The 25,869-nt window shown below is 35.8% G+C and overlaps 1 protein-coding gene and 1 pseudogene across 2 annotated transcripts in view; one reads left to right on the top strand and one right to left on the bottom strand.

Annotated features, from left to right (window-relative positions):
- Nucleotides 1–25,869, top strand: part of LOC117090412 (solute carrier organic anion transporter family member 1B1) — a 114,505-nt gene that overhangs the window by 230 nt on the left and 88,406 nt on the right. Inside the window, exon 2 of the mRNA XM_033222709.1 lies at nt 3,996–4,144. Within this exon, the coding sequence (XP_033078600.1) occupies nt 4,061–4,144 (84 nt within the window). The 5' untranslated portion in view covers nt 3,996–4,060. The remainder of the gene's footprint in view (nt 1–3,995; nt 4,145–25,869) is intronic.
- On the bottom strand, nt 9,597–10,533 carry LOC117090414 (annotated as a pseudogene). Its single transcript, XR_004439996.1, has one exon. The product of XR_004439996.1 is annotated as a 60S ribosomal protein L6-like (transcript).

Here is a 25,869-nt window from a genome sequence, read left to right as displayed (position 1 = left end):
AGAGTTCTCAAAACATGGTAAATATTCCTTCCGGGAGTAGAAGAGCCTCAGATTTTTATACTGTTAAAAATAAAGTAGAGAAAATAATACCTTTATATATTTAAATATAAAGTTTCAAATCTTGGTCTTATGAATTTCTAAACAAATAAAAATCAAGTCACAAAAATGAAGCTCTAGTTACCTTCTTAAAATATGCTACAGGATAATTATTTTTATCAACTACATTGACTGATCACACTAGACTCCTTATTTCTTTGACGTCTTCTTAATTGGATGAAGGCAGCCCAGGGTGGGAGTAGAGGGAAGAGTTAATTGGCAAACAAAAAAATAGGTGTCTCAAAGCCACACAACCACCTCAGCTTCCTTGTTTCGACTCAAGTTTGATACAGGGTGAAGGGAAATATATTTTCTAGATAATTTATCTCCAATTAAATAAGCAAAAAGTGTTCTCAGCACAGTTTTTGGCATGAACTAAGGCCTCGATAAGTATTAATTCCCTTCTCCAATTCAGAAAAGTGTCTGCCTTGGTAAGACAATTGTTTTTATTGTGAAAGTAAGGTGGAGATGGGGGATGTCTCCCCTATAAAAGGTCTAAGAAGTTAGCAAATGCTGTTTTTCCTTTTTGCTCCTCAGTTGCATAGGTACGTGGTAGAAATTGGGTCACTTTGCCTAAACCAGTTTTCTGTAACCCATTAAGTATTGAAAGCTTGACACAGATAAGTAGAGGCTGATAAGATTCTGCCCTGCACCCCATTCCTATCAGATTTGGAAGAACTGAATTATTCAGGGAAGAGATGCAATACTAAATCCAAATGCCTATGGCTCTATCTATCTTATAAACAAACGGTGTCCTCAAAATTCATTTATGTAAATCATTTGAATTTTAAGACAAAAAAATATGTTCAGAGAAAAATATGTTAAATGTCAAGATGAATTAGAAACTGTGGCATTTAGTCAAGCCTAAATTAATATTCCAACTTTCTAGTTACTTTGTAGTTACTTATTTAACATTTTGGTGACGTGAGGAACAAAGTGTCCACCTTTTTTTTCTCCATATTTAATCTGAAGATCTAGGAGAGAGATGTGGAATAGTTGTCTGGGGAAGTAGGGGAAATACAAAGAAAAGTAATGACTTTGGGTATATTCTCCACTGGCACAGCAGGGTGAGAGATAATATCAACAGGAGGTAAGTATGAAAATATTGAAGAGGTACAATTTGGATCAGCATTACAATCAAGAGATGGAAAAGGACGTTCAGGATTGAAAGAAACACACAGGAGGACAGAAAACTTTCTTCTTGGGACTGTAGTTCGATGTGTCTGCAGGTGCTATGGGTATTTTGAGAATGGTTCTAAAATCACAGGCTTGGTTTAGGTTGTGAAGACCCTCAAATAGAAACTATGAATTTTATTTTGTGTGGTGTAAAGGGATCTTTGAAAGATTCTTAGAATAAATACATAGGATAGAAAGAAAGGTGGGAGACAGAACAAACAGAAGTTAATCAATTGAAATAAACCAGGTTTGGAGTGGTGGGACAATAGCCTTCAAGACTTCAAGAATATTTGTTAGTAGAGAGAAAATAAAAACCTAAAACTAAGGGAAGAGTATCCACCTTGCAAGTCATACAAAGATATTTGCTATTACATAATTTTTTTTTTTAAAAAAAGGGATTTCCTAATATTTAAATTATGAAGAAAGAAATAGAAACAGATATTCATGGAAAAAGTGGGGTGAAATTTATCAAAGGACAGCTTATTACCTTGAGACTACCCAGCCAATGACTTTTTCCTCACCTCACTGAACCCAGAAACCCGACATATTTAGGTACAGGCATGCATAAAACACACACATACACAAAATGTAATAATTGGAGTTCACTTAGAGATGCACATATATGGGTTTCTGTATTCAACCATATGTTTATATATACTCACATATACATAAGTGATAATATCCTATTTATTACTTCCACATTTATGAACTATCCCTTAAATATGTATTATAATATTTACATTATTCAGAATCAATAAGCCCTTGTTGAATAAATTAGTGAATGAAATATGGAGTCGAGCCTCATTACTCACAAATTCTATGTAAGAAAATTTGTCTACTCACTAAAATTCCTTTGTGACATCAAAATCAATACTGCTGGACTTTCATGGGCGTTCACATGCATGTGCAAAGTGGTGAAAAATTTGAGCTGCCGTGTTCCTAACTGAGGTTGAACAAAGTGAAGCTCTGTCTTCTTGTTTCAGCTCACATATGATAAACAAATATCCTTTTCACAGTGTGTTTGTTGCCACATTTTTGGCACTTTTGTGTTTTGTGTTTCTGAGTTTAGTGTTTCAAATGGGCCCCAAAGATGGTGCTGAAGTGCTGTCCGGTGCATGAGAGTAACCCAGGGAAAAGACACATATGCTGTATAAGCTTCCTCTAAGCCTGAACTACAGTGTTATTGACAACTAATTCAATGTTAATGAATCAAGAGTGTGTATTAAATAAAGTGTCTTTAAACAAAACATACATAAAACACAGTTCTCTATTGAACATTTTACAAAAATATTGTGACCAGAGGCACACAGGCACATAACTACCCTGACATCTCTCCAAGGAACAATGGTTCAATATTTGCTAATTCAGTGCTCCCAGCAACTTTATTAAACATAACTACTGTAACAAGTATCAACTGTACATATAACATATATTAGACATATTGTATAATTAGTGCCCTATTAGAAATCATGTATCTATGCTGTGTCTGCTTATATAGATATCTTAGATACATAAATATGTATTGTTTACACACATATGAACAAGAATGTATTTCTAAAACTCCATGAAGAACATATTATATTCTATATAAAAGAGTCAGCTGAAGTAAAAAGTTAAGTCATTTTACTAGTCTTTAAAATAGGACCTTAATGGCTTTCAAAATAACAATTTCCCTTATACATTGACTCCAAAACTCTAGTTGTTGAACTTATTCTGCACATATGGCCACATAAAACCAAAATGGCATATGATATATTAAGAACATCTTTAATATGAAATGATTAGGTACAACCTAAATGCTGATTAATATAGAACCAGTTACATATATTATGGACAACTTAATACCCTGCTACCATAAGAAAAATGAGAAAGACTTTTATTAATACAAAGTTAAGTATATAGAAAAGATAAAAAGGTAGATAATAATGTTTAAGGTATGCTAGCACTTGTGTTGAAAAGGAAAATATTATGTACTTACTGAAAAATGCATATTATATTCTGGATAAGGGGACAAGAGTTAGAGGAAGAATCTTCGTTTTTTTTTTTTTTAATTTGCGTTTTCAACTATATGCATTTTCTCTTGGAAAAGAAATGAACAAAATCAAAATAAAGTAACATCATGATGGTGGTAAAGTCAAGCAATACCGGAGTTGCTCTGAGAAGTACTAGGAGTACACTTTGCTCTTTTTAACAAATCCAAATTCTGTCTGCTTTTTGAGCCTGATTCCAGTGATGTCTCCTTTATTAAACTGTCTGAGGCCATTCTGATTTAATTGTTTATATTGTTTTTGTATCCATTTTGAATATCTACTCTGTGCAAGGGACTAATTGGCACATTTTAAAACTATAAGGATAAAGAAAACATATATTTGCTTTTATAAATTTTACAATATAGGTGTGTAGAAAAGATAATTTAAGTTTCTATAATTTAAAATGTTCATGTAATCTGGTGTGTGATTCTATATTACTTATTTGTTTCAAATTTCTCTCCACAAATTTATTTTTCTATTAAGTTATAATATCCTTAGGCTAGAATTTGTTATTGTCTTTGTCTTTCCTACTTTTGTGTCCAGCATTGATCTAGCAGAGTGGTCAAGACATAGTAGACCCTGAGTGAATGTTAGTGAATGGTTGATTGGTTGATGATGGCCTTGTGACTTTTCTTATTTCTAAATTATATATTGTAAAAAATAAAATAAACTATATTTTTTCTTCCTTAATAGGTGATTGTTTCAAACGAAGCATCAACAACAACTGAAAATATTCATATGATATCTATATTTCAATCATGGACCAAAATAAACATTTGGATAAAACAGCAGAGGCACAATCTTCAGGGAATAAGAAAACAAGATACTGCAATGGATTGAAGGTAGAATAAGTTTTATGTTTTTGAGCTAAAATAAGTAAACAGGGAACTTTAATGTATAGAAAGCAAGTTGTTAAAAAGAATATTATATTTCAAATTATGATTTTCAATTGAAGCATATATTGAAATATTAACATAATGATTCATACCTTCATTTCAACCAATCTTTTAATCTGATCAAGTATTTCTTTGGTGAAATTTTTGATACTTAAAAGTTTATCAATGTAGAAAATGTAGAAATATTTTGATAGCTTCTCTTTGGTTTTGGATTGATCACGAGATACTTACGAATGTGATTAAAATAAAAAATGCACAATGAATAATATGTTAAAAATTCTTGGAATTAACTTAGAAACTTAGCATATTAATGTCTTGGGACTCACTTTGTGATACTGTCTTATTTAAAAATTCTTTTTAAAAAAACAGCATTTAAAAACATTCTGATAATTTTTTTAATTATCAGAATTTAGGCTCATGGAACAGAAGTCTATGACAGTCAAAAACCTGGCCCAAAGACCTGTTTGATGATTTAGAAAAGATATTTAATTTTTTCATTTGCAAGCTGATAAAAGTAATAATTCTGCCTTTTGCTTTTGACACAAACTGTATTAAATGATACAGGTGAGGTGTTAAGTGATGCTGGCATTTTTATAAACAGGAAGGAGTACTCCTAAGCACAATGCTAAATGGGAAGCCAAGACTCAGAAAAGTTAAGAAACTTACCTGAAGTCATCTACATTGTGAATTGAAAACCCTGGAACCCAAGTCAAAGCCTTTGAATCCCCAAACATACGGAAGTCTTGAGGAAATCAAGAAATAAATAAGGGTCACCTTTTAGCAAATGTTTTACATTTTTTATTTAGTCAAATTTGTAGTCTTATACAGCTGAATAAAGACCACCAAGATTGGAGTCGATTGCAATAATGTTATAAAAGGTTCCTTTTTTTTCATCCAGGGAACATAAAATTTGTTTTCTGAGATCACTGATAAAGTCTTCTCTGATGAAATATTTGAGTATTATTTAGGCAGAATGGCAGACATAAGGAAAAAGTACTGGTTAGTGCAAGTGAATTATGTTCTATATTCTAAGGGTAACATAATGTACTGAATTGTTTTTATTTTGAAATACTGAGTGTTACGGTGATTTCACTTACACATGCAACAGCAAAATAGCAGCAAATTGCCTGGAGTAATAACATTTCCAGAGTGATCCCTTATAGCATGTCTGGAGAAGCTGGGAGTTAGGGAATTAGCATTGTATGGAAAGGACCTTAACTGCAGCCCAGTGAAGACGACCAGAGCTAGAGGAAGATACTGGGATAAGACTGACATCACTAATGCTGGTATTTCAGAAACATCGCTAAATTGGTTAATCATGTCTACAAGTGATATTTAAAATAATATTTTCACTAACTTAAATTGTTAACATTGATACGTTGTTGAGAAAGAATATTAAACTCAACAATCATTTTACAATAATTCTGTAAAGACTTGTGTGCCTGTAGTTGAAGTCTGTTGCATTTCTGAGCTTACTTTTTATTCATGAGGAATGAAAACATAATGCCACAAAATTTTTTAAATGAAAGGTATTTTAATTTTTTATGTTTAGGACTTCAAAGTATTAACAAAAGTTGCTGAAAATATATTGACTTTTACTTTCATTAAATTACATTTTATCATCTGATTTCTTAATTTTCTGTATTTGAAATATTATGAATTAGAGATATTTCAATAGATAGAAAGATAATGAAAACATAATGGTAAAACAAGCAATTCAGTAGCATAAAAAAAGATGAGAGAAACCTTAATAATAGTAGGTAACATTTATCGAGCATTTACTATATATGCCAGACATTGGTTTAGTGTTTTACTTTTGCTAACAGATTTTTTTCTTACCACAATTCTATCAACTGGATGCTATCATCTCCCCTTTTCGGTGAAAAAACCTAGACATAGAAGTGGTCTTCTCCTAGGCCTCAAAGTTGGTAATTGTGTACACTGAAGGTCTGAACTCAGGCAATCTGATTCCAAATCCTATGCTCTCAACTCTATCCCATATCACTAAAATAAATGTGGATTTTTGTAATATTAGTACCCTCAAGATGTTATGGCAAGCAGGGTTTTATAAGTGCTCTCTTTAATAACTTCCCCCTACTTCTAAAAAAGTATCTTAAGATTAAATTATTGAGTGTCAAGCAACCATGGATTCTAACACTTGCTAACATGCATGCACACACCCAAATATACATGTTGTTACTTACTTACATATACAGACTCAGCAGGTGGCAATGTATAAGTGCAAATTGATAATGTATCCATGTAAATAAAAACAATACTTTCAGAAATCAAATACTTGGATTCTTTTCTACCCCTTCTCCTCAATTTTTGTACTGAACTAACTACACTACATAGAACCTGCTAGTATACGCTTCATCATTACGCTCGTCATTTCTTCTCTTCAAATTTCAACTCAACAAGATACAGGAGAAGATTTAAACACAATCCAAAGAAAACAGGAAAACAATTCAAGAGTTTAAAAATGACATAGTCATTTTAAGAAAGAATCAAAATTGACTTCTGAAATTAAATATTTTACTACAGGAATTTCATAATACAATTATAGTAATTAACAACAAAATAGACCAAGCTTAAGAAAGAATCTCAGAGTTTGAAGATTACCCATTTGAATCAACACAAGCAGACAAGATTAAAAGAAAAATATTAATGAACAAAATCTTTGAGAAATATGGAATTATGTAAAGAGACTAAACCTGTGACTCATTGGCATTCCTGCAAGAGAAGGAGAAAGAGTAAGCAACTTGGAAAACGTATTTGAGGACATAGTCCGTGAAAAATTTCCCAATCTTGCTAGAGAGGTCAATATGCAAATTCAAAAAATTCAAAGAATCCCTTCAAGATACTATACAAGATGGCCATCCACAAGACACATAATCATCAGATTCTCCAAGGTAAACATGAAAGAAAAAAATCTTAAAGGCAGCTAGAGAGGAGGGGCAGGTCACTTACAAAAGGAGCCCCATCAGTCTAACAATAGATCTTTCTACAAGCTAGAAGAGATTGGGGACCTAATTTCACCATCCTTAAAGAAAAGAAATTTCAGCTAAGAATTTTATATTCTGCCAAACTAAGCTTCATAAGTAAAGAAAAAATATTCTTTTCAGTCGAGCAAATGCTAACAAAATTTGTTACCATTAGACCTGTCTTACAAGAGATGCTTAAGGGAGTCTTAAACATGGAAATGAAAGAGTGATACCTGTCATCACAAAAATGGACTTAACTACAGAGCCCACTGACATTATAAAGCAATTATGCAATCAAGTCAACATAATAACCAGCTAATAACACTATGACAGAATCAAATCTTCATGTATCAATATTAATCTTGAATGTAAATGGGTTAAATGCCCACACTTAAAAGGCATAGAATAGCAAGTTGGATAAAGAAGCAAGACCCAACCATTTCGTTGTCGTCAAGAGACCCAACTCACAGGTCATGACATCCATAAGCTAGAAAATTAATAAATTGAAATAATATTTATCTCAGAGTTGTCAGGATATTTATAAGGTGCTTAGCACAGTGTTACATAGAAACTCAATAAATTGGAAAGTTCCAACATAATAGAATTATAGTTGCTGCCCTTTTTTTGAGAGAGGGCCTCTGTCACTCAGGCTGAAGTGCAGTGGCATAATCTTGGCTCACCGCAAACTCCACCTCCTAGGCTCAAGTGATTCTCCCACCTCCTGAGTAGCTGGAACTACAGGCACATGCCACTTTACCTAGCTTTTTTTTTTTTTTTTTTGTATTTTTAGTAGAGATGAGGTTTTACCTTGTTGCCAGGCTGGTCTTGAACTCCTAGGCTCAAGTAATCTGCCCGCCTTGGCCTCCCAAAGTGCTGGAATTACAGGTATGAGTCATTACAGCTGGAAGCTGTTTCTTTTTAAAGTGACTACATTAATTTATTTGATCACAAGTAATATGTAAATGAAAATTGGAGTATACATTCGCTCCAACATTTGGAATTATGTGACTTCTAGATTTTTGCAATTTAAGTAGGCATAAAATGGTATTTTATTTTGGTATTTGTGTTCCTTGATACTTATAAATATTATATTATCATGAAATCCATTGCTGAATGCAAGTGGGGCTGGTTACATTTGCCTATTTCCAAGTTTTAGTACATTTATTTTTGAAATATATTTGATCAGTTTAAGGATTTATTTGGAATATCTTTGTCTGGTCTTGGTATTAGGGTAATGTTGGCCTCAATAAATGAGATAGGAAGTATTTTTCTGCTTCTAACCTCTGAAAAAAATTGTAGAGAATTGATATAAATTAATTCTTAAGTATTTGGTAGAATTCATCAGTGAAACCATGTAGACGTGTTTCTTTCTGTTTTGGAAAGTTATTAAAAGCAGTTCAATTTCTTAAACAGAAATAGTCTTTTTAATATTGTCTATTTATTCTTGTACAAATTTTGGTAGATTGTGTCTTTCAATATATTGGTCTATTTTATATAGGTTATTATAGTTGTAGGCAGAGTATTGCTTATAGTATTTCCTTATTATCCTTTTCATGTATATAGGATCTGTAGTTATGTACCCTTCTTTATTTCTGTTATTAGTAATTTGTGTCTTCCCTTATTTTCTTAGGTAACCTGGCTGGGTCAATTTTATTAATCTTTCTAAAGAATTAACCTGTGGTTGTGTCATTTTTTGTATTGATTTCCTGCTTATAATTTAATTGATTTCAGGCCTAATTTTTATTCTGTTTTTTCTTGTGCTTAGTTAAAATTTAATTTGCTTTTCTTTTTGATTTTCCCAAGGTGGAAACTTAGATATTGATTGTAGAGTTTTCTTATTTTCTAATATATACATTCAGTGTAATAAATCTCTAAGCCTTGATTTTGCTACCTTTCACAAATTTTGATCATTTGTATGTTTAATCTTATTTTTTTCAAAATGTTTTAAACTTTTTCTTCGGATTTCTTTCGACTCATACGTTACTTAAAAGTGTGGTAGTTAATCTCCACATATTTTGATATGTTTACAGTTATCTTTCTGTTATATTCTAGCTTAATTTCATTGTTGTCACTACAACCTCTATTAGTTTAAATGTGTTAAGGTGTGTTTTATGGCTTAGGCTGTGATATATCTTGGTGACTGTTCCATGTAAGCTTACGAAGAATGTGTATTCTGCTGCTGTTGGATGAAATAACATATAGATGTTTATCATGTCCAGTTAATTGATAATATTGTTAAGGTCAATCATGTTCTTCCTGTTTTTACCTGCTGTATCTTTCCATTTCTAAAGAGGCATAGAGTCTCCAAGTACCATAGTGTATTCATTTATTTCTCCTTGTATTTCTACTAGCTTTTACTTCAGGTAGTTTACTGCTCTGTTGTTTGGTGCTTCTATGTTAAGAAGTGTTATGTCTTTTTTTTTTTTTTTTTTGTAGTTAGCTATTTAATGAGGTTCTTAAGACATTTAGAACACCAATTTGTGAGGATAAATTCCATTCGTCAGGGCAAAAACAGATCGCAGGTAGCCCTGGAGCTGAGGAACAGCTTTGATTTTTGGTAGAATTTGTGAGTCCACAGCTTTCTGATCAATCTTGCACTGCTCTGTAATCTCGTATTTCTCTTTCTCTTGTCGAAGATCTCACCTTGCTGGTGTCTGGGCTTCCACAACTTCTTCTTCTTGAAGTAAGCATCAGTAAGATGTTTTGGGATTTTGACATTGCTGATATCGATTTTGGTTGAGGTGGCAATGACAAATTTCTGGTGTGTTCTTCGTAGAGGAACTCGATTGAGGACCAGAGGTCCAGTCACAAGTAACAAGCCACTAGCCAGCTGCTTCAAGAAAACCACCCTCTTGCCCCTGTGGCGTCCAGTGAGGATGATCAGAATGGTCCCGGGGGTAATGCTGGCTCGCAGTTTTCTCACGTGCTGACTGAAGGGTTTTTTGCCGTGGCTCAACAGCTTTCGAGGCACATCTTCAGTAGGATAATATCTAGGCATTTTGTGAAGTGTAACCACCTGGGTACCGCCGTTCTTGTCACCACTAACTGGTTTTGTAAGAGTTGCAAGAACCTTCTCCTTCTTTTTCTTTTCAACCTTGGATTTAGCGGCTGAGTACTTCCTCTTGTACATGGCCTTTCTGGAATACATGGCAGATCGGGAATACCTGCCAATTCCTCTGACAAGGACAGGGTTGTGGCTGCAATGGGGCTTCCCCTTCTTGGGCTTCTTAGCCTTGAGGTTACCCTTTTTCACCTTGCCACCAGCATCAGCCTTCTTGACTTCGGGTTTCTTCTCTTTAGTATCTGGCTTCTCAACTTTTTCACCTGCCATCTTGCAAGATGGGAAAGAGCAGAAGTGTTATGTCTTTTTAAGAATTGACTCCTTTATCATTTTGTAATGCCCCTTTTTTACCGCTGTTAATTTCCTTGCTTTAGAGTCTGCTGTGTCCAAAATTAATTTAGATTGTCTTGCTTTGTTTTGGTTATTATTGCCATGGAATGTTTTCCTCCACTTCTTTACTTTTTTAAAAAATTATACTTCAAGTTCTGGGATACATGTGCAGAACATGCACGTTTGTTACACAGGTAAACACATGCCATGGTGGTTTGCTGCACCCATCAACCCGTCATCTACATTAGGTATTTGTCCTAATGCTACTCTTCCCCTAGCCCCCCAACCCCCAACAGGTGCTGGTGTGTAATGTTCCCCTCCCTGTGTCCATGTGTTCTCATTGTTTAACTCCCACTTATGAGTGAGAACATGTGGTGTTTGAATTTCTGCTCCTATGTTAGTTTACTGAGAATGATGGTTTCCAGCTTCATCTATGTCCCTGCAAAGGACATAAACTCATTCTTTCCTGTGGCTGTGTGTCCAGAATTGGTGGGTTCTTGGTCTTGCTGACTTCAAGAATGAAGCCACGGACCCTCGCAGTGAGTGTTACAGTTCTTAAAGATGGTGCGTCTGGAGTTTGTTCCTTCAGATGTTCAGATGTGTCCGGAGTTTCTTCCTTCTGGTGGGTTTGTGGTCTCACTGACTTCAGGAGTGAAGCTGCAGACCCTCATGGTGAGTGTTACAGCTTTTAAAGGTGGTGCATCTGGAGTTGTTTGTTCCTCCTGTCTGGAGTTGTTCGTCCCTCTCAGTGGGTTCAGGGTCTCACTAGCTTCAGGAGTGAAGCTGCAGACTTTTGCAGTGAGTGTTACAACTCATAAAGGTGGCACAGACCCAGAGAGTGCACAGCAGCAAGATTTATTGCAAAGAGTGAAAGAACAAAGTTTCCACACCATGGAACAGGACCAGAGCAGGTTGCCACTGCTGGCTCGGGCAGCCTGCTTTTATTCCCTTATCCAACTCCACCCACATCCTGCTGATTGGTCCATTTTACAGAGAGCTTATTGGCCCATTTTACAGAAAGCTGATTGGTTCATTTTGACAGGGTGCTGATTGGTGTGTTTACAAACCTTGAGCTAGACACAAAGTGCTGATTGGTGCATTTACAATCCTTTAGCTAGACACAAAAGTTCTCCAAGTCCCCACTAGATTAGCTAGACACAGAGCACTGATTGGTGCATTTACAAACCTTTAACTAGACACAAAGTGCTGATTGGTGCATTTACAATCCTTTAGCTAGACACAAAGTGCTGATTGGTGCATTTACAATCCTCTAGCTAGACACAAAAGTTCTCCAAGTCCCCACTAGATTCCTGAGACACAGAGCATTGATGGGTACATTTACAAACCTTGAGCTAGAGACAGGGTGCTGATTGGTGTGTTTACAAACCTTGAGCTAGACACATAGTGCTGATTCATGCATATACAATCCACCAGCTAGACATAAAAGTTCTCCAAGTCCCCACCTAACTCAGGAGCCCAGCTGGCTTTACCTAGTGGATCCTGCACTGGGACTATGGGCAGAGCTGCCTGCCAGTCCCACGCCGTGTGCCCACACTCCTCAGCCCTTGAGCAGTCGATGGGACCTGGCGCTGCAGAGCCGGGGGCGGCACCCACCCGGGAAGCTCAAGCCATGCAGGAGCTCACTGGCGGTGGGGGGAGGGTGGGACTTGGGCATGGTGGGCTGCAGGTCATGAGCCCTGCCCTGCAGGGAGGCAGCTGGGGCCCCGTGATAATTCAAGTGCAGCATGGACAGGCCAGCAGTGCTAGGGGACCCAGTGCACCCTCCACAGCTGCTGACCCAGGTGCTAAGCCCCTCACTGCCTGGGGCCGGTGGCACCAACTGGCTGCTCAGAGTGAGGGGTCTACCGAGTCCGCGCCCATCTGGAACTCACACTGGCCCACGAGCACCGCATGCAGCCCCAGTTCCTGCCCATGCATCTCCCTCCATACCTCCCCACAAGCAGAGGGAGTCGGCTCAGCCAGCCCAGAGAGGGGCTCCCACAGTGCAGCGGTGGGCTGAAGGGCTCCTCAAGTGTGGCCAGAGTGGACACTGAGGCGGAGGAGGGGCTGAGAGCAAGTGAGGGCTGCTAGCACATTGTCACCTCTCAGCTGCATAGTATTCCATGGTGTATATGTGCCACATTTTACTTATCCAGTCAATTATTGATGAGCATTTGGGTTGGTTCCAAGTCTTTGCTATTGGGAATAGTACTGCAATAAACATACATGTGCATATGTCTTTATAGTAGAATAATTTATAATCCTATGGGTATATACCCAGTATGGGTTTACTGGGTCAAATGGTATTTCTGGTTCTAGATCCCTGAGGAATTGCCACACTGTCTTCCACAATGCTTGAATTAATTTACACTCCCACCAACAGGGTAAAAGCATTCCTATTTCTCCACATCCTCTCTAACATCTGTTGTTCCCTGACTTTTTAATGATCTCCATTCTAACTGGCATGAGATGGTATCTCATTGTGGTTTTGATTTGCATTCTCTAATAACCAGTGATGGATGATGAGCTTTTTTTATAGGTTTGTTGGCCACATAAATGTCTTATTTTGAGAAGTGTCTGTTCATATCCTTCACCCACTTTTTGATAGCATTGTTTGTTTGTTTTTCTTGTACATTTGTTTAAGTTCTTTGTAGATTCTGGATATTAGCTCTTTGTCAGATGGATAGATTGTAAAAATTTTCTCCCATTCTGTAGGTTACCTGTTCACTCTGATGATAGTTTCTTTTGCTGTGCAGAAGCTTTTTAGTTTAATTAGATCTCATTTGTCAATTTGGGCTTTTGTTGTCATTGCTTTTTGTGTTTTAGTCACGAAGTATTTGTCCATGCCTATGTCCTGAATGGTATTGCCTAGGTTTTCTTCTAGGGTTTTTATGGTGTTAGGTCTTATGTTTAAGTCTTTAATCCATCTTGAGTTAATTTTTGAATAAGGCATAAGAAAGGGGTCCAGTTTTCGTTTTCTGCATATGGCTAGCCAGTTTTCCCAACACCATATATTAAATAGGGAATCCTTTTTCCATTGCTTTTTTTGATCAGATATGTCAAAGATCAGATGGTTGCAGATACATGGCATTATTTCTGAGGCCTCTGTTCTGTTCCATTGGTCTATATATCTGTTTTGGTAAAAGTACCATGCTGTTTTGGTTACTGGAGGCTTGTAGTATTGTTTGAAGTCAGGAAGTGTGATGCCTCCTGCTTTGTTCTTTTTGCTTAGAATTGTCTTGGCTATACAGGCTTTTTATTGGTTCCATATGAAATTTAAAGTAGTTTTTTCTAATTCTGTGAAGAAAGTCAGCAGTAGCTTGATGGGGATAGCATTGAATCTATAAATTACTTTGGGCAGTATGGTCATTTTCATGATATTGATTCTTCCTATCCAAGAGCACGAAATGTTTTTCCATTTGGTTGTGTCCTCTCTTATTTCCTTGAGCAGTGGTTTGTAGTTCCCCTTGAAGAGGTCCTTCACATCCCTTGTAAGTTGTATTCCTAGTTATTTTATTCTCTTTGTAGTAGTTGTGAATGGGAGTTCACTCATGATTTGGCTCTCTGTCTATTATTGGTGTATAGGAATGCTTGTGATTTTTACATATTGATTTTGTATCCTGAGACTTTGCTGAAGTTTCTTATCAGTTTAAGGAGATTTTGGACTGATACAATGGGGTTTTCTAAATATACAATCATATCATCTGCAAACAAAGACAATTTGATTTCCTCTCTTCTTATTTGAATATTTTTTTATTTCTTTCTCTTGCCTGATTGCCCTGGCCAGAACTTCCAATACTATGTTGAATAGGAGTGGTGAGAGAAGGCATCCTTGTCTTGTGCCAGTTTTCAAAGGGAATGCTGGCCAGGTGCAGTGGCTCAAGCCTGTAATCCCAGCACTTTGGGAGGCCGAGATGGGCGGATCATGAGGTCAGGAGATTGAGACCATCCCAGCTAACATGGTGAAACCCCATCTCTACTAAAAACTACAAAAAACTAGCCGGGCAAGGTGGCGGGTGCCTGTAGTCCCAGCTATTTGGGAGGCTGAGTCAGGAGAATGGCATAAACCTGGGAGGCGGAGCTTGCAGTGAGCCGAGATCCGGCCACTGCACTCCAGCCTGGGTGACAGAGCGAGACTTCGTCTCAAAAAAAAAACAAAAACAAAAAACAAAAAAAAAACAAATCAAGAGGAATGCTTCCAGCTTTCACCCATTCAGTATGATATTGACTGTGGGTTTGTCATAAATAGCTCTTATTATTTTGAGATATGTTTCATCATTATCTAGTTTATTGAGAGATTTTATAACAGCTGCAGTGTGCAGCTCCAAAAAGATCAATGCAGAAGGTGGGTGATTTCTGCATTTCCAACTGAGGCACCCAGCTCATCTCATTGGGACTTGTTAGACAGTGGGTGCAGCTGACAGGAGGCAAGCTGAGACAGGGTGGGTTATCACCTCACCTGGGAAGTGCAAGTGGTAGGGAAACTTCCTTCCCTAGCCAAGGAAAGCCATGAGGGACTGTGCTATGAGAAATGGTGCATTCTGGTCTGGATACTATGCTTTTCCCACAGTCTTCACCACTTGCAGACCAGAAGATTCCCTCGGTTGCCTACACCACCAGGGCCCTGGGTTGCAAGCACAAAACTGGATGGCCATTTGTGCAGACACTGAGACAGCTGCATGATTTTCTTTTTAAACCCAAGTGGTGCCTGGGACACCAGCAATACGGAACCATTCACTCCCCTGGAAAAGGGGCTGAAGCCAGGGAGCCACTTGGTGTAGCTCAGCAGATCCCACCCCCATAGAACCCAGCAAGCTGAGATCCACTGGCTTGAAATTCTCCTTGCCAGCACAGCAGTCTGAAGTCGACCTGGGATGCTCGAGCTTGGTAGGGGGAGGGGTGTCTGCCATTACTGAGGCTTGAGTAGGTACTTTTCCCTCACAGTGTAAACAAAGCCACTAGGAAGTTTGAACTGGTTTGGAGTCCACTACAGCTCCACAAAGCCCCTGTAGCCAGACTGCCTTTCTAGATTCCTCCTCTGTGGGCAGGGCATCTCTTAAAGAAAGGCAGCAGCCCCAGTCGTGGGCTTATATATAAAATTCCCTCTATCTGGGACAGAGCACCTGGGAGAAGAGGCGGCTGTGGGTGCAGCTTCTGCTGACTTAAACTATCCTGCCTGCTGGCTCTGAAGAGAGCAGTGGATCTCCTAGCACCATTCTCAAGCTCTGCTAAGGGACAACTGCCTCCTTAAGTGGGTCCCTGACCCCTGTGCCTCCTGACTGGGAGACACCTCACAGCAGGGGTCAACAGACACCTCATGCAGGAGAGCTCTCACTGGCATCTGGTGGGTGTGCCTCTGGAATGAAGCTTCCAGAGGAAGGAACAGGCAGCAATCTTTGCTGTTCTGCAACCTCCGCTGGTGATACCTAGGCAAACGAGGTCTGGAGTGGACCTCCAGCAAACTCCAGCAGACCTGCAGCTGAGGGGCCTGACTGTTAGAAGGAAAACTAACAAACAGAAAGGAATAGCATCAACATCAACGAAAAGGATGCCCACACAAAAACCCCATCTGAAAGTCGCCAACACCAAGACCAAAGGTAGATAAATCCACGAAGACAAGAAAATACCAGCGCAAAAAGGCTGAAAATTCCAAAAACCAGAATGCCTCGTCTCCTTCAAAAGATCATGTTTACTTTTAATCTCTATGTGTTTATATATTTAAAGTGGGTTTCATGTAGACAACATATAGTTGGTTCTTGTTATTTGATCTACTGTGTCAATTTCAGTCTTTTAATTAATACATTTAGATCATTTGTGTTAAAAGTGATTGCTGGTATATAGTCATGTGTCATTTAACAACAGGAATGCATTATGAGAAATACATTGTTAGATAATTTTGTCATTGTGCAAACATCTTAGTGTGTACATACACAAACCTACATATTGTAGCCTACTACACACCTAAGCTTATGGTATAGGCTATTACTTTGAGGCTACCAAAACCTGTACATTATTGTGGCTTATTAAAGACTGTAAGAATTACAACACAGTGATATTGGTGTATCTAAACATATCTGAGCATAGAAAAGATAAAGTAAAAATATGGTATTATAATCTTATGGGACCATCATTGTATATGCTATCCAACATTGACTTAAATGTCATTATGATGTGTGTGACTGTAGTTAGATTAATATCTACCGTAGTGGTTGCCTCGGAGTTTGCAAGATACATTTACAAATAATACAAGTCCACTTTCACATGACATCATACCGCTTCATGGGTAGTGTGAGTACCTGATAATAGTAAATTATTTATAATACTCTCCTTCCGTTTCTTGTATGATTATTGTCATTCATTTCAATTTTTTGTCAGTATACATAATCAAATACATTATAGATACTATTTTAAAAACAGTTATGTCTTAGATTAAGAATAAGAAAAGTAATAATTTATATTTTATGCTCACTTATTTCTCCAATACTTTCCTCGCTTTAAATAGATCTGAGTTTCTGATTTATACTGTTTTATCTTTCTGTAAAGAACTCCTTTTAACATCTTGCAAGGCTGGTCTAAAGCAAAACAGTTCTCTCATTTTCATTTCTCAGAGGAAGTTTTATTTCTCCTTCACGTTACGTGGATAAATACACAAGGTATGGGAAAGGTATTTTTTCCTGTATTATTTTGCTATTTTTTTCCTTTGTCTGTGATTTTCTATAGTTTTAAAATGACATGACTAGGTGTAACTTTTTGGGCATTTATACAACTGTTTATTCTATGAACTTCCAGGATCTGTGGTTTGTTTTTGCCCGATATTAATTTGGGGAAATTCTCAGTTGTTACTGTTTCAAATATTTCTTCTGTCTCTTTCTATTTCTCCTTTTAGTGATTCCATTATGTATAGGCTATGCCTTTTGTAGTTGGCCCACAGGTTTTTGATACTTTGTTCTATTTTTTGTCTTTGCTATTTTTATTTGCTTTTTAGTTTTGCAGATTTTAATTCATATATCCTGAATCTCAGATATCCTTTTATCAGTCATGCGCAGTATACTGATGTTTACCAAAGGCATTCTTCATTTCTGCTACAGTGTTTTGACATTATAATATTGTTTTTTAATGAAATTTTTATCTTTCTGCTTTCATTGTTCTGTTCTTGCCTGCTTCTTTATTTTACCACTAGAATGCTGATCATATTCATTACAGTTGTTTTAAATTCTCAGTCCAATAAATCCAACATCCTTTCTATATCTGAGTTTGTTTCTGATTCTTGCTCTGTCTCTTCAAAATTATATATTTTTTCTTTTAGATGACTTGTAATATATTCTGGTTATCCAGACATAATGCACTGAGTTTTGTAAAACATGCTATACATAGGCCTTTAATAATTGTTGCTAAGGTGTGGGAGAAAAGAGGCTTTTTTTTTTTTTTTGGCCTCTGGACTGTAACCTTCACAAGTGTTTTGTAGTATTTTTTTTCCTTCTTAGTCAGAATGCGTTTGGTAGCGAGAGATGGATTTTTGTATTTTCCATCTGTCACATGGAAGACTAGAATTAGCTGGAGTTGGGTATTTCCTTTCCCTTGGGTCAGTTAGGCTCTAATAATACACCATCTTATGAGGCTCTGATAAACTAGTTCTGCCTGAGGGCAAGCACTACGAGTCCTATTAAAAACAGAGGGCTCTGGTCTATTTCAAAATGCGTCTTGTCCCCGAATGCTACTGAAAGAACAAGACAATTTTTCTCCAACATTTACTCTAAGAACCTGGTACAGCTCCTGGAGGGAAAACTCAAAATGTGGAGGTCACTGACTGGGTTCCCTTGGAGTGTTTAGTGCTGACTTAACCATACTGAATGAGACTCTAGCAGTTTATCAAGTGTAGTGAAAGTATTTCTACCTTCACACTAGTTCCTGTGTGGTTTCTGTTCATGAGTCTCTACTGCTGTAAGCTGTGACTCTTTGTAATCATCTATTTGCCTCTCCAATCTTGAAGGCAGTCGTTTGCCATTGGTCCTCACCTCTTTTACAGATCCAGGAAGAGTTGTTGCATTTTAAATTGGTTCAGTGTTTTTTTTTTGTTGTTACTATAAAACAGCAACCTCCAGCTTCTTGAAGTTTTCCAGAGCTAGAAGCCAGAAATACGAGCATATATTTTTTATTGCATTTTCTTATCTCTTGTCTTACAGTTATACATTTTACTTAAGATTTCATTGTGATTTCTTGATTAATACACAAGTTGTTTAAAAATAACATTTTCTTCAAATATTTGGAGATCTTTCTTAATGAATTTTTCGCCACTAATATTTGTCATAATTGCATTGTGGAAGCTATGACAACTAATTTTTGAAATTAGTGGAGACTTCTCTACATCCTAGTACATCATCAATGTTTGTAAGTCTCCCTGCTGTACTTAATAAAAATGCATATTCTTTGAATTGTTGGATGTATAATTTTATATGTGCCTGAGAGGTCAGTCTTGTTAATTGCGTTATTCAGATCTTGTATGTCCTTGCTAATTGAAAGAAAGATAATGATTTAGTAATATCTCTTATAAAAAGCACAGAGGTAAATTTTGAAGAAAAATGCAAACTAAAAATTACTTATCTGTAAACTAGCAATTTTTTCCACTTATGTCTATTGTATCTGTTGATATAGTTAGACTTGTTTTTACTGTCTTAGATTATTATGCTGATTTTCCCCTTTATTATACTCCCTTAAAATTCTTTCTTATACTTTTTGAATTTATATGCCTATCTCTCTCATAACAAGACAAACACTCTAGCATGATTCTATGGTTTGAATGTTTGTTTCCCGCTAAATTTGTATGTTGAGTCATAATCATCAAGGTGATTCTATTAGAACGGGGGGACTTTGAAAAGTCATTAGCTCATGAAAGTAGAGTCCTCTTGAACAAAATTAATGTCCTTATAAAAGAGACCCAATAGAGCTTCCTTGCCCCTTCTAACATGTGAGGTTGCAGTGAGATGATGGTTCTCACCAAATACCAAATCTGTTGATGTCTTGATCTCAGATTTCCCAGGCTCAAGAGTTGCAAGTAGTAAATTTCTATTGTTTATAAAGTACACAGTTTTCTTATATGCTGTATTTTGCTATACTTTCTTATAGCACTCCAAACAGACTGAGACATATGTTCACATACTCTTTGATATGCCTCCTTACCGTCTATACAGTATGATGCTATCTGGATTTTCAATCTATAATTTTAAATTTTAGATACTATGACTATTTTACCTCCTTTCCTGTTTTTAGTTTTATCTTTTTAAGACATTAAGAAAATGTATCAAGTATTTTATTCACTTCGCTTTACAAATCTCATGCAACATCTTCAGAATTTGATTCTTCTTTCATTTAAGCAATTCTTCCAAAATTGTTTCCAGTGTGAGTGTTTGGTTACAGTATTTTTGAGGTCTTATATGCTTGAGCATATATATCTTTATAGTTGAGTGACTGTTTAGCTTAATATAAAATTATGGGTTCAATGCTCTTTTACTTCAGTACTTAAAAAATATGTTTCTTTGTCTTTTGTATACCCACTTTTGCTGTTAAAAGGGATATACTTTCTTTCCTGAAAGACTTCAAATTTTTTTCTTGTCTTTGATATTCATAAATTTTAATGTACTTCTTCCAAATATGTCTGTGTTCTTACTTATCTCTTGTGTTGAGCATTCAATGGGCACTCTCAACCTGCATTTTTTTGTTTGTTTTTAATCTTAGTAAATTATTGGAAAATTTTCATTTATTATTTCTTTAAATATTTCTCCTCTTCAACTTATTTTTTTCTAATTTTAAGGCATTAATAATTAAATCATTCTCAATTTTAGTTAAAAACTATGTATATCTTAACCTTTTACCTATATATGTTTTTAATATTTTAAATGAAATAACCAATTTTATTTTCCAATTCTTTTCTTGTTTTAAACCCATATATTATTTGAAACTATTATACATCTTGCACTCCATATTTTCTACTTCTTTTTTGTTATCTTATTTTGCTTTTATGCTATTTGGCTAATTTTTTTTTTCTTATATATTTTGTGTATTTGTAATGCTTACTTTAAACTCCTGGTAAGTGTTTTCTAAAACAATTACTTCTTATGGTGTCTTCAAACCAGTTTGCTTTTTTCTTTCTCTTTTGAAGTGTTTTCTCAAAAACATCACTATTTTGCCCTGAAGTCACACTTACCTAGCTATGATGGTTTCTTTTTTATAGTAATTGCACAGGGAAGAGCTAAAGGATAGAACTCTGTCATTGTGAACCCCCAAAGGTCAGAAAAAGGGGAGAGAGATGAGCCTGAAGGCGAAGACCAGTAACCAATAAACCACACGTCACTCCGCACTTTGACAAACATTTCTTTACCCATGGCTCCCTTAGACCCCTGAATGCGAAATTGCTTTGAGGAGATTGCTAACCAGTACTGCAGAAATACTGAGGGGATTACCTGTAGAAAGGAATGCTCCAGGCTAGTGAGTCTTTCGTCCTTTGCTCAGCTGCTCTGTTGAGCAGGACTTCAGAGCTACTCTGATTTTACTATGGAGGACACCTGCAACCAACATCTGAACAGTCGTACTCAATCCCTGCATTGAGGTAGAAAGCACTGATTACTAGAGGCTGATCTGAATCATGCAACTGTATTGAAGGCAACAAAAAAAATAATAAAATAGCCATGTATTTTAATAGGGAAAGTATATAGTAATTGAAAAGAAAAACCAAAATCAATACAAGAAGTCTTGTGACTGAGAGACAAAGGTAAATTTGAAGATAGGTTTGTGATTTCATAACAGAGACCTTTGAATGCTAGGAGCTACACCCTCCCTTTGTAAAGAACAACATTAGGTAAATGATTAAAAAATTATGTCAAAGTCTATGATTTTGAAACTCTACCATGTTTGAAAATATTATATTAAAATAATGATACTAAACAAAGAATTTATGACAAATGTTCATCTTTTAAGTAAAAGAACTTTAAAATCTGTAAGCAACTTCTTCTAATGACATAGGCAACTGCTAGGATATCACAAAAGAATGAGATTGTAATAGTGAATTTACAAAATTTGCCTGAAATTAATCAAATCAGCACAGAAATGCACAGATGACAAACATTGTAAAATGTAAGAGGAATTAATCATAAGAAGTTTATTTGGCTGAAGTGACTACTGTTAAAGATAGAATTGCCTAACGTTAGTTAATAACAGAAAAAAATCTGAAATTTTAAAAAGTGCTATCTTAATCTATCAAAATTATATAAAGTTAAAGCAAAGCAATGTAGGTTTATAAACAAGAACCTTTAAAGAGCATAATACTGATGCTTAATACAAATTCATATCTTGAGCTGGGCTACCTCATCCAATTTATGCACGAGAAAAGTGTTTTATAATTTTTCACTCTGTAATTCATATTTTAAACTCATCTGAAAAGTATTTTACAGAGGTAATAACAAGCAACTTGATGCTCAACTCTCTTCCTGCTCTTCTCCTAGTGCTAACAAAATTTGTGTAAATGAACTGTGAATGAATTTAAGTTTCAGAAATAAAATTTATATTAATAGAGAGAAAGAAGGATAAATCAGTAGTCTTCCAAATATGGTACATGTACAATGCATTGATATTCACGAACATGTTCATGAACACATGAACATAATTTCTTTTGAATCTTACCATGAGCTTCTAAAATAAGTAAGTTGAATATTCTATATTATACTACTATTTATGAGGAAACTACATTTCTGTGAATTGTGTAACTTTTTCATCTTTGTAAGGTTAGCAAGCTAAAACAAACAAATAAAAAACAGCAAAATAAACAAAAACCAAAAACTTGGCCCAGATCTGACTTTAAAGTGCGTTCTCTTTTATTGTGTAACATACGATCTAAGTCCACAGATGGGTTCCTGATTTAGCCAAGAATATAGTAAAGTGAGTGTAAAGTAGAAGAAAAAAGAAGGAAAATATTAGGTTTAGAAGCCCACATGAAATAAAGACAGCCTACTCTTTCTGAAATGCACCAGTAAAACGTACTTGAATCTTGTATATTGAGTTTATATTCATACATTCAATTCAAAATTAAACTAAAACTATGGAAACTGATGGCTAATAATAAAATGATATACACAACATTCTAACCAGAAAATCTTCTAAGCAATTGTACAATTCAGATAAGAAGGAATAACTACAAATGTTCAGAAATTTAAGATTAAGGCTGTAAATTTTTTTTTTTTTTTTGATATGGGGTCTCGTTCTGTCGCCCAGGCTGGAGTGCAGTGGTGCAATCTCGGCTCACTGCAAGCTCCGCCTCCCTGGTTTAAGCCATTCTGCTGCCTCAGCCTCCGAAGTAGCTGGGACTACAGGCGCCCACCACCACGCCTGGCTAATTTTTTGTATTTTTAGTAGAGATGGGGTTTCATCGTGTTAGCCAGGATGGTCTCCATCTCCTGACCTCGGGATCCGCCCGCCTCGGCCTCCCAAAGTGCTGGGATTACAGATGTGAGCCACCGCGCCCAGCCAAGACTGTATAATTTGTTCCTGAAGGGCAGGGAAAATACAGTAGTAATTTTTCAAGATGAATTGGAAGATAAAGAGAGGTCAAATTTTTGGTGTTATTCAATTGAAATAGTTTTGAATTTCAGTAAAACAAGCTAAGGAATGCCCTTTGTCATCAAATTGAAGTGAAGACTAAAATAATTTTAAAAACTGGTCAGGTGTGGTGGCTCACGCCTGTAATCCCAGCACTTTGGGAAGCTAAGGCGGGCGGATCACAAGGTCAGGAGATCCAGACCGTCCTGGCTAAAACGGTGAAACCCTGTCTCTACTAAAAATAGAAAAATTAGCCAGGTGTGGTGGCAGGCACCTGTAATCGCAGCTACTCAGGAGGCTGAGACAGGAGAATGGCGTGAACCTGGGAGGCGGAGCTTGCAGTGAGCCGAGTTCGTGCCACTGCACTAAAGCCTGAGCGACAGAGTCAGACTCCTTCTTAAAAAAAAAAAAAAAAATAAAATAAAATAAAATACTAAATTCTTTAATATGTGAAAATAATCAAAGATTATTTAAATTTCAACAAACATTTAACAAGTGTATACCCATCCTAGGTTCCAGTTTTATCCAACTTCTTATTCCTAAGTATACTAAGTAAAGTAATAGCTATTAATATGTTGATGTCATTAGCAGAAAAATAATTTTGCAAATGATTAAGTGATGACAGTTGTATATCCATGTTATTAGATGTTCAAAATTCAAAAAGTAATTAATTCAATAAATTTTGAAACTAAATTCATAGAATAAAAACATAGTTTTTCAAGCTGTATTTTTCAAAGGTAAAAATTTCTCACATTAGGCCAGGTGCATGGCTCATGCCTGTAATCAATCCCAGAACTTTGGGAGGCCGAGGCGGGCGGATCACGAGGTCAGGAGATCGAGAGGAGCCTGGCCAACATAGTGAAACCCTGTCTCTACTGAAACTACACAAATTAGCCAAGTGTGGTGGCACGTGCCTTTCGTCCCAGCTGCTCAGGAGGCTGAGGTGAGAGAACTACAAAAATTAGCCAAGTGTGGTGGCACGTGCCTTTAGTCCCACTACTCAGGAGGCTGAGGTGAGAGAATCACTTGAACCCAGGAGGCAGAGGTTGCAGTGAGCCAAGACCATGCCATTGCACTCCATCCTTGGAGATAGAGTAAGAGTCTGTCTCAAGAAAAAAAAAAAAAAATTCTCACATTATTGTAAATAACATTACAATAGCTAGCATAAATTCAAGATTTATAATAAATTCCTTTCTTTTTTTTTGCTCATACAAAATACACATTTTACTGGATATTGGGTGTTGCAGTAAAAAACAATTTACTAAAATGAAAAAATATAATGTATATCTTAAATACATACAATTTTATTTGTCAATCATACCTTATATGAGAAAATAATGTTCTTCTTTTTCAAAGAAAAAAATTAATAGAGCAAAGCATTTTTATATTTTACAACAATTTACCTATAATCCATAATTCTGTCTAATATTTGATATTCTACTAATTGAATTGAAGCAGTGCTTGCCGACATTTACACATATATGAATAATCGAACTATAAAAGTTCTGAGAAGATGCTGATCTGAATTACAAAAGTTCCTCTATGATAGTAAACATATGCATAAATTAATTCTATAAGGTTTTATTGCATTTTCTCAAAATGCATTGAAGTTCTGTAGTCACAGTAATCAATAGAGAGCCAAAACTGGTTTTGAACAGGTTAGCATATTTTCGCTATTAGAAACAAAACTTGCAGATAGATATAAGAAAAAGAGCTGGCCAAATTAGTTTATTAGGGTTTAAATTGCATAAAATAATAATTTTGAAATTCTAAAATTGTATTTTAGAAAATCTTGACAGGTAGAAAAATTATTTTAATACAGGTCTTATTTGAATTAGGTAAACTTATATTCTATACCTGAATAAAAAGCAATTTAAAATACCTATGACTTTGCAGCAATAAAAAATGGCAAAAGAAAAAAATAATAAATACAATTTATTCAACTTTTTCTTACATAAATATTTGTGAAAAGGGGAAACTGAAGAGAGAAAATGTGATAGTTTATTTAAAGTGAAACGTTTACATAGTTCAATGTAGATAAAAATAAATTGAGAAAATTCCTATTTAGCATTATTTGCTGTGCGTTTACCAAGATAATGTTTTTCGCCATTTTAAAAACAATGGTCTATGGTCAAAAAGTAAGTCAAACTATCCCTGTTTGCAGATGACGTGATTCTATATCTAGAAAACCCCAAAAGCTCCTTCAGCTGATAAACAACTTCAGCAAAGTTACAGGACACAAAATCAATGTACAAAAATCACTAGAATTCCTATACACCAATAACAGTCAGACTGAGAGCCAAATTGGGAAGGCAATCCCATTCACAATTGACTCAAAAAGAATAAAATACTTAAAAGTATAGCTAACTAGGGAGGTGAAAAATGTCTACATTGAGAATTATGAAATACTGCTCAAAGAAATTAGAGAAGACACAAACAAAGAGAAAAATATACTCATAGATAGGAAGAATCAATATCATTAAGATGGTCATACTGCCCAAAGCAACTTACAGGTTCAATGCTATTCCTATTAAACTACCAACAATATTCTTCACAGAACTAAAAAAACAAAAAGAATTTTGAAAGTCATACAGAACCAAAATAGCCCAAATAGCGAAGACAATCCTAAGCAAAAAGAACAAAGCTAGAGACATCATGCCATCTGATTTCAAATTATACTACAGAACTATAGTAACCAAAACAACATGGTA

The sequence above is a fragment of the Trachypithecus francoisi genome, unplaced genomic scaffold, assembly GCF_009764315.1.
Source record: "Trachypithecus francoisi isolate TF-2019V2 unplaced genomic scaffold, Tfra_2.0 Lachesis_group11, whole genome shotgun sequence".
NCBI classification, from domain to species: Eukaryota; Metazoa; Chordata; class Mammalia; order Primates; family Cercopithecidae; genus Trachypithecus; species Trachypithecus francoisi.
Note: the sequence above shows the minus strand (reverse complement) of the source record. Positions and strands in the feature narration are given on the sequence as shown.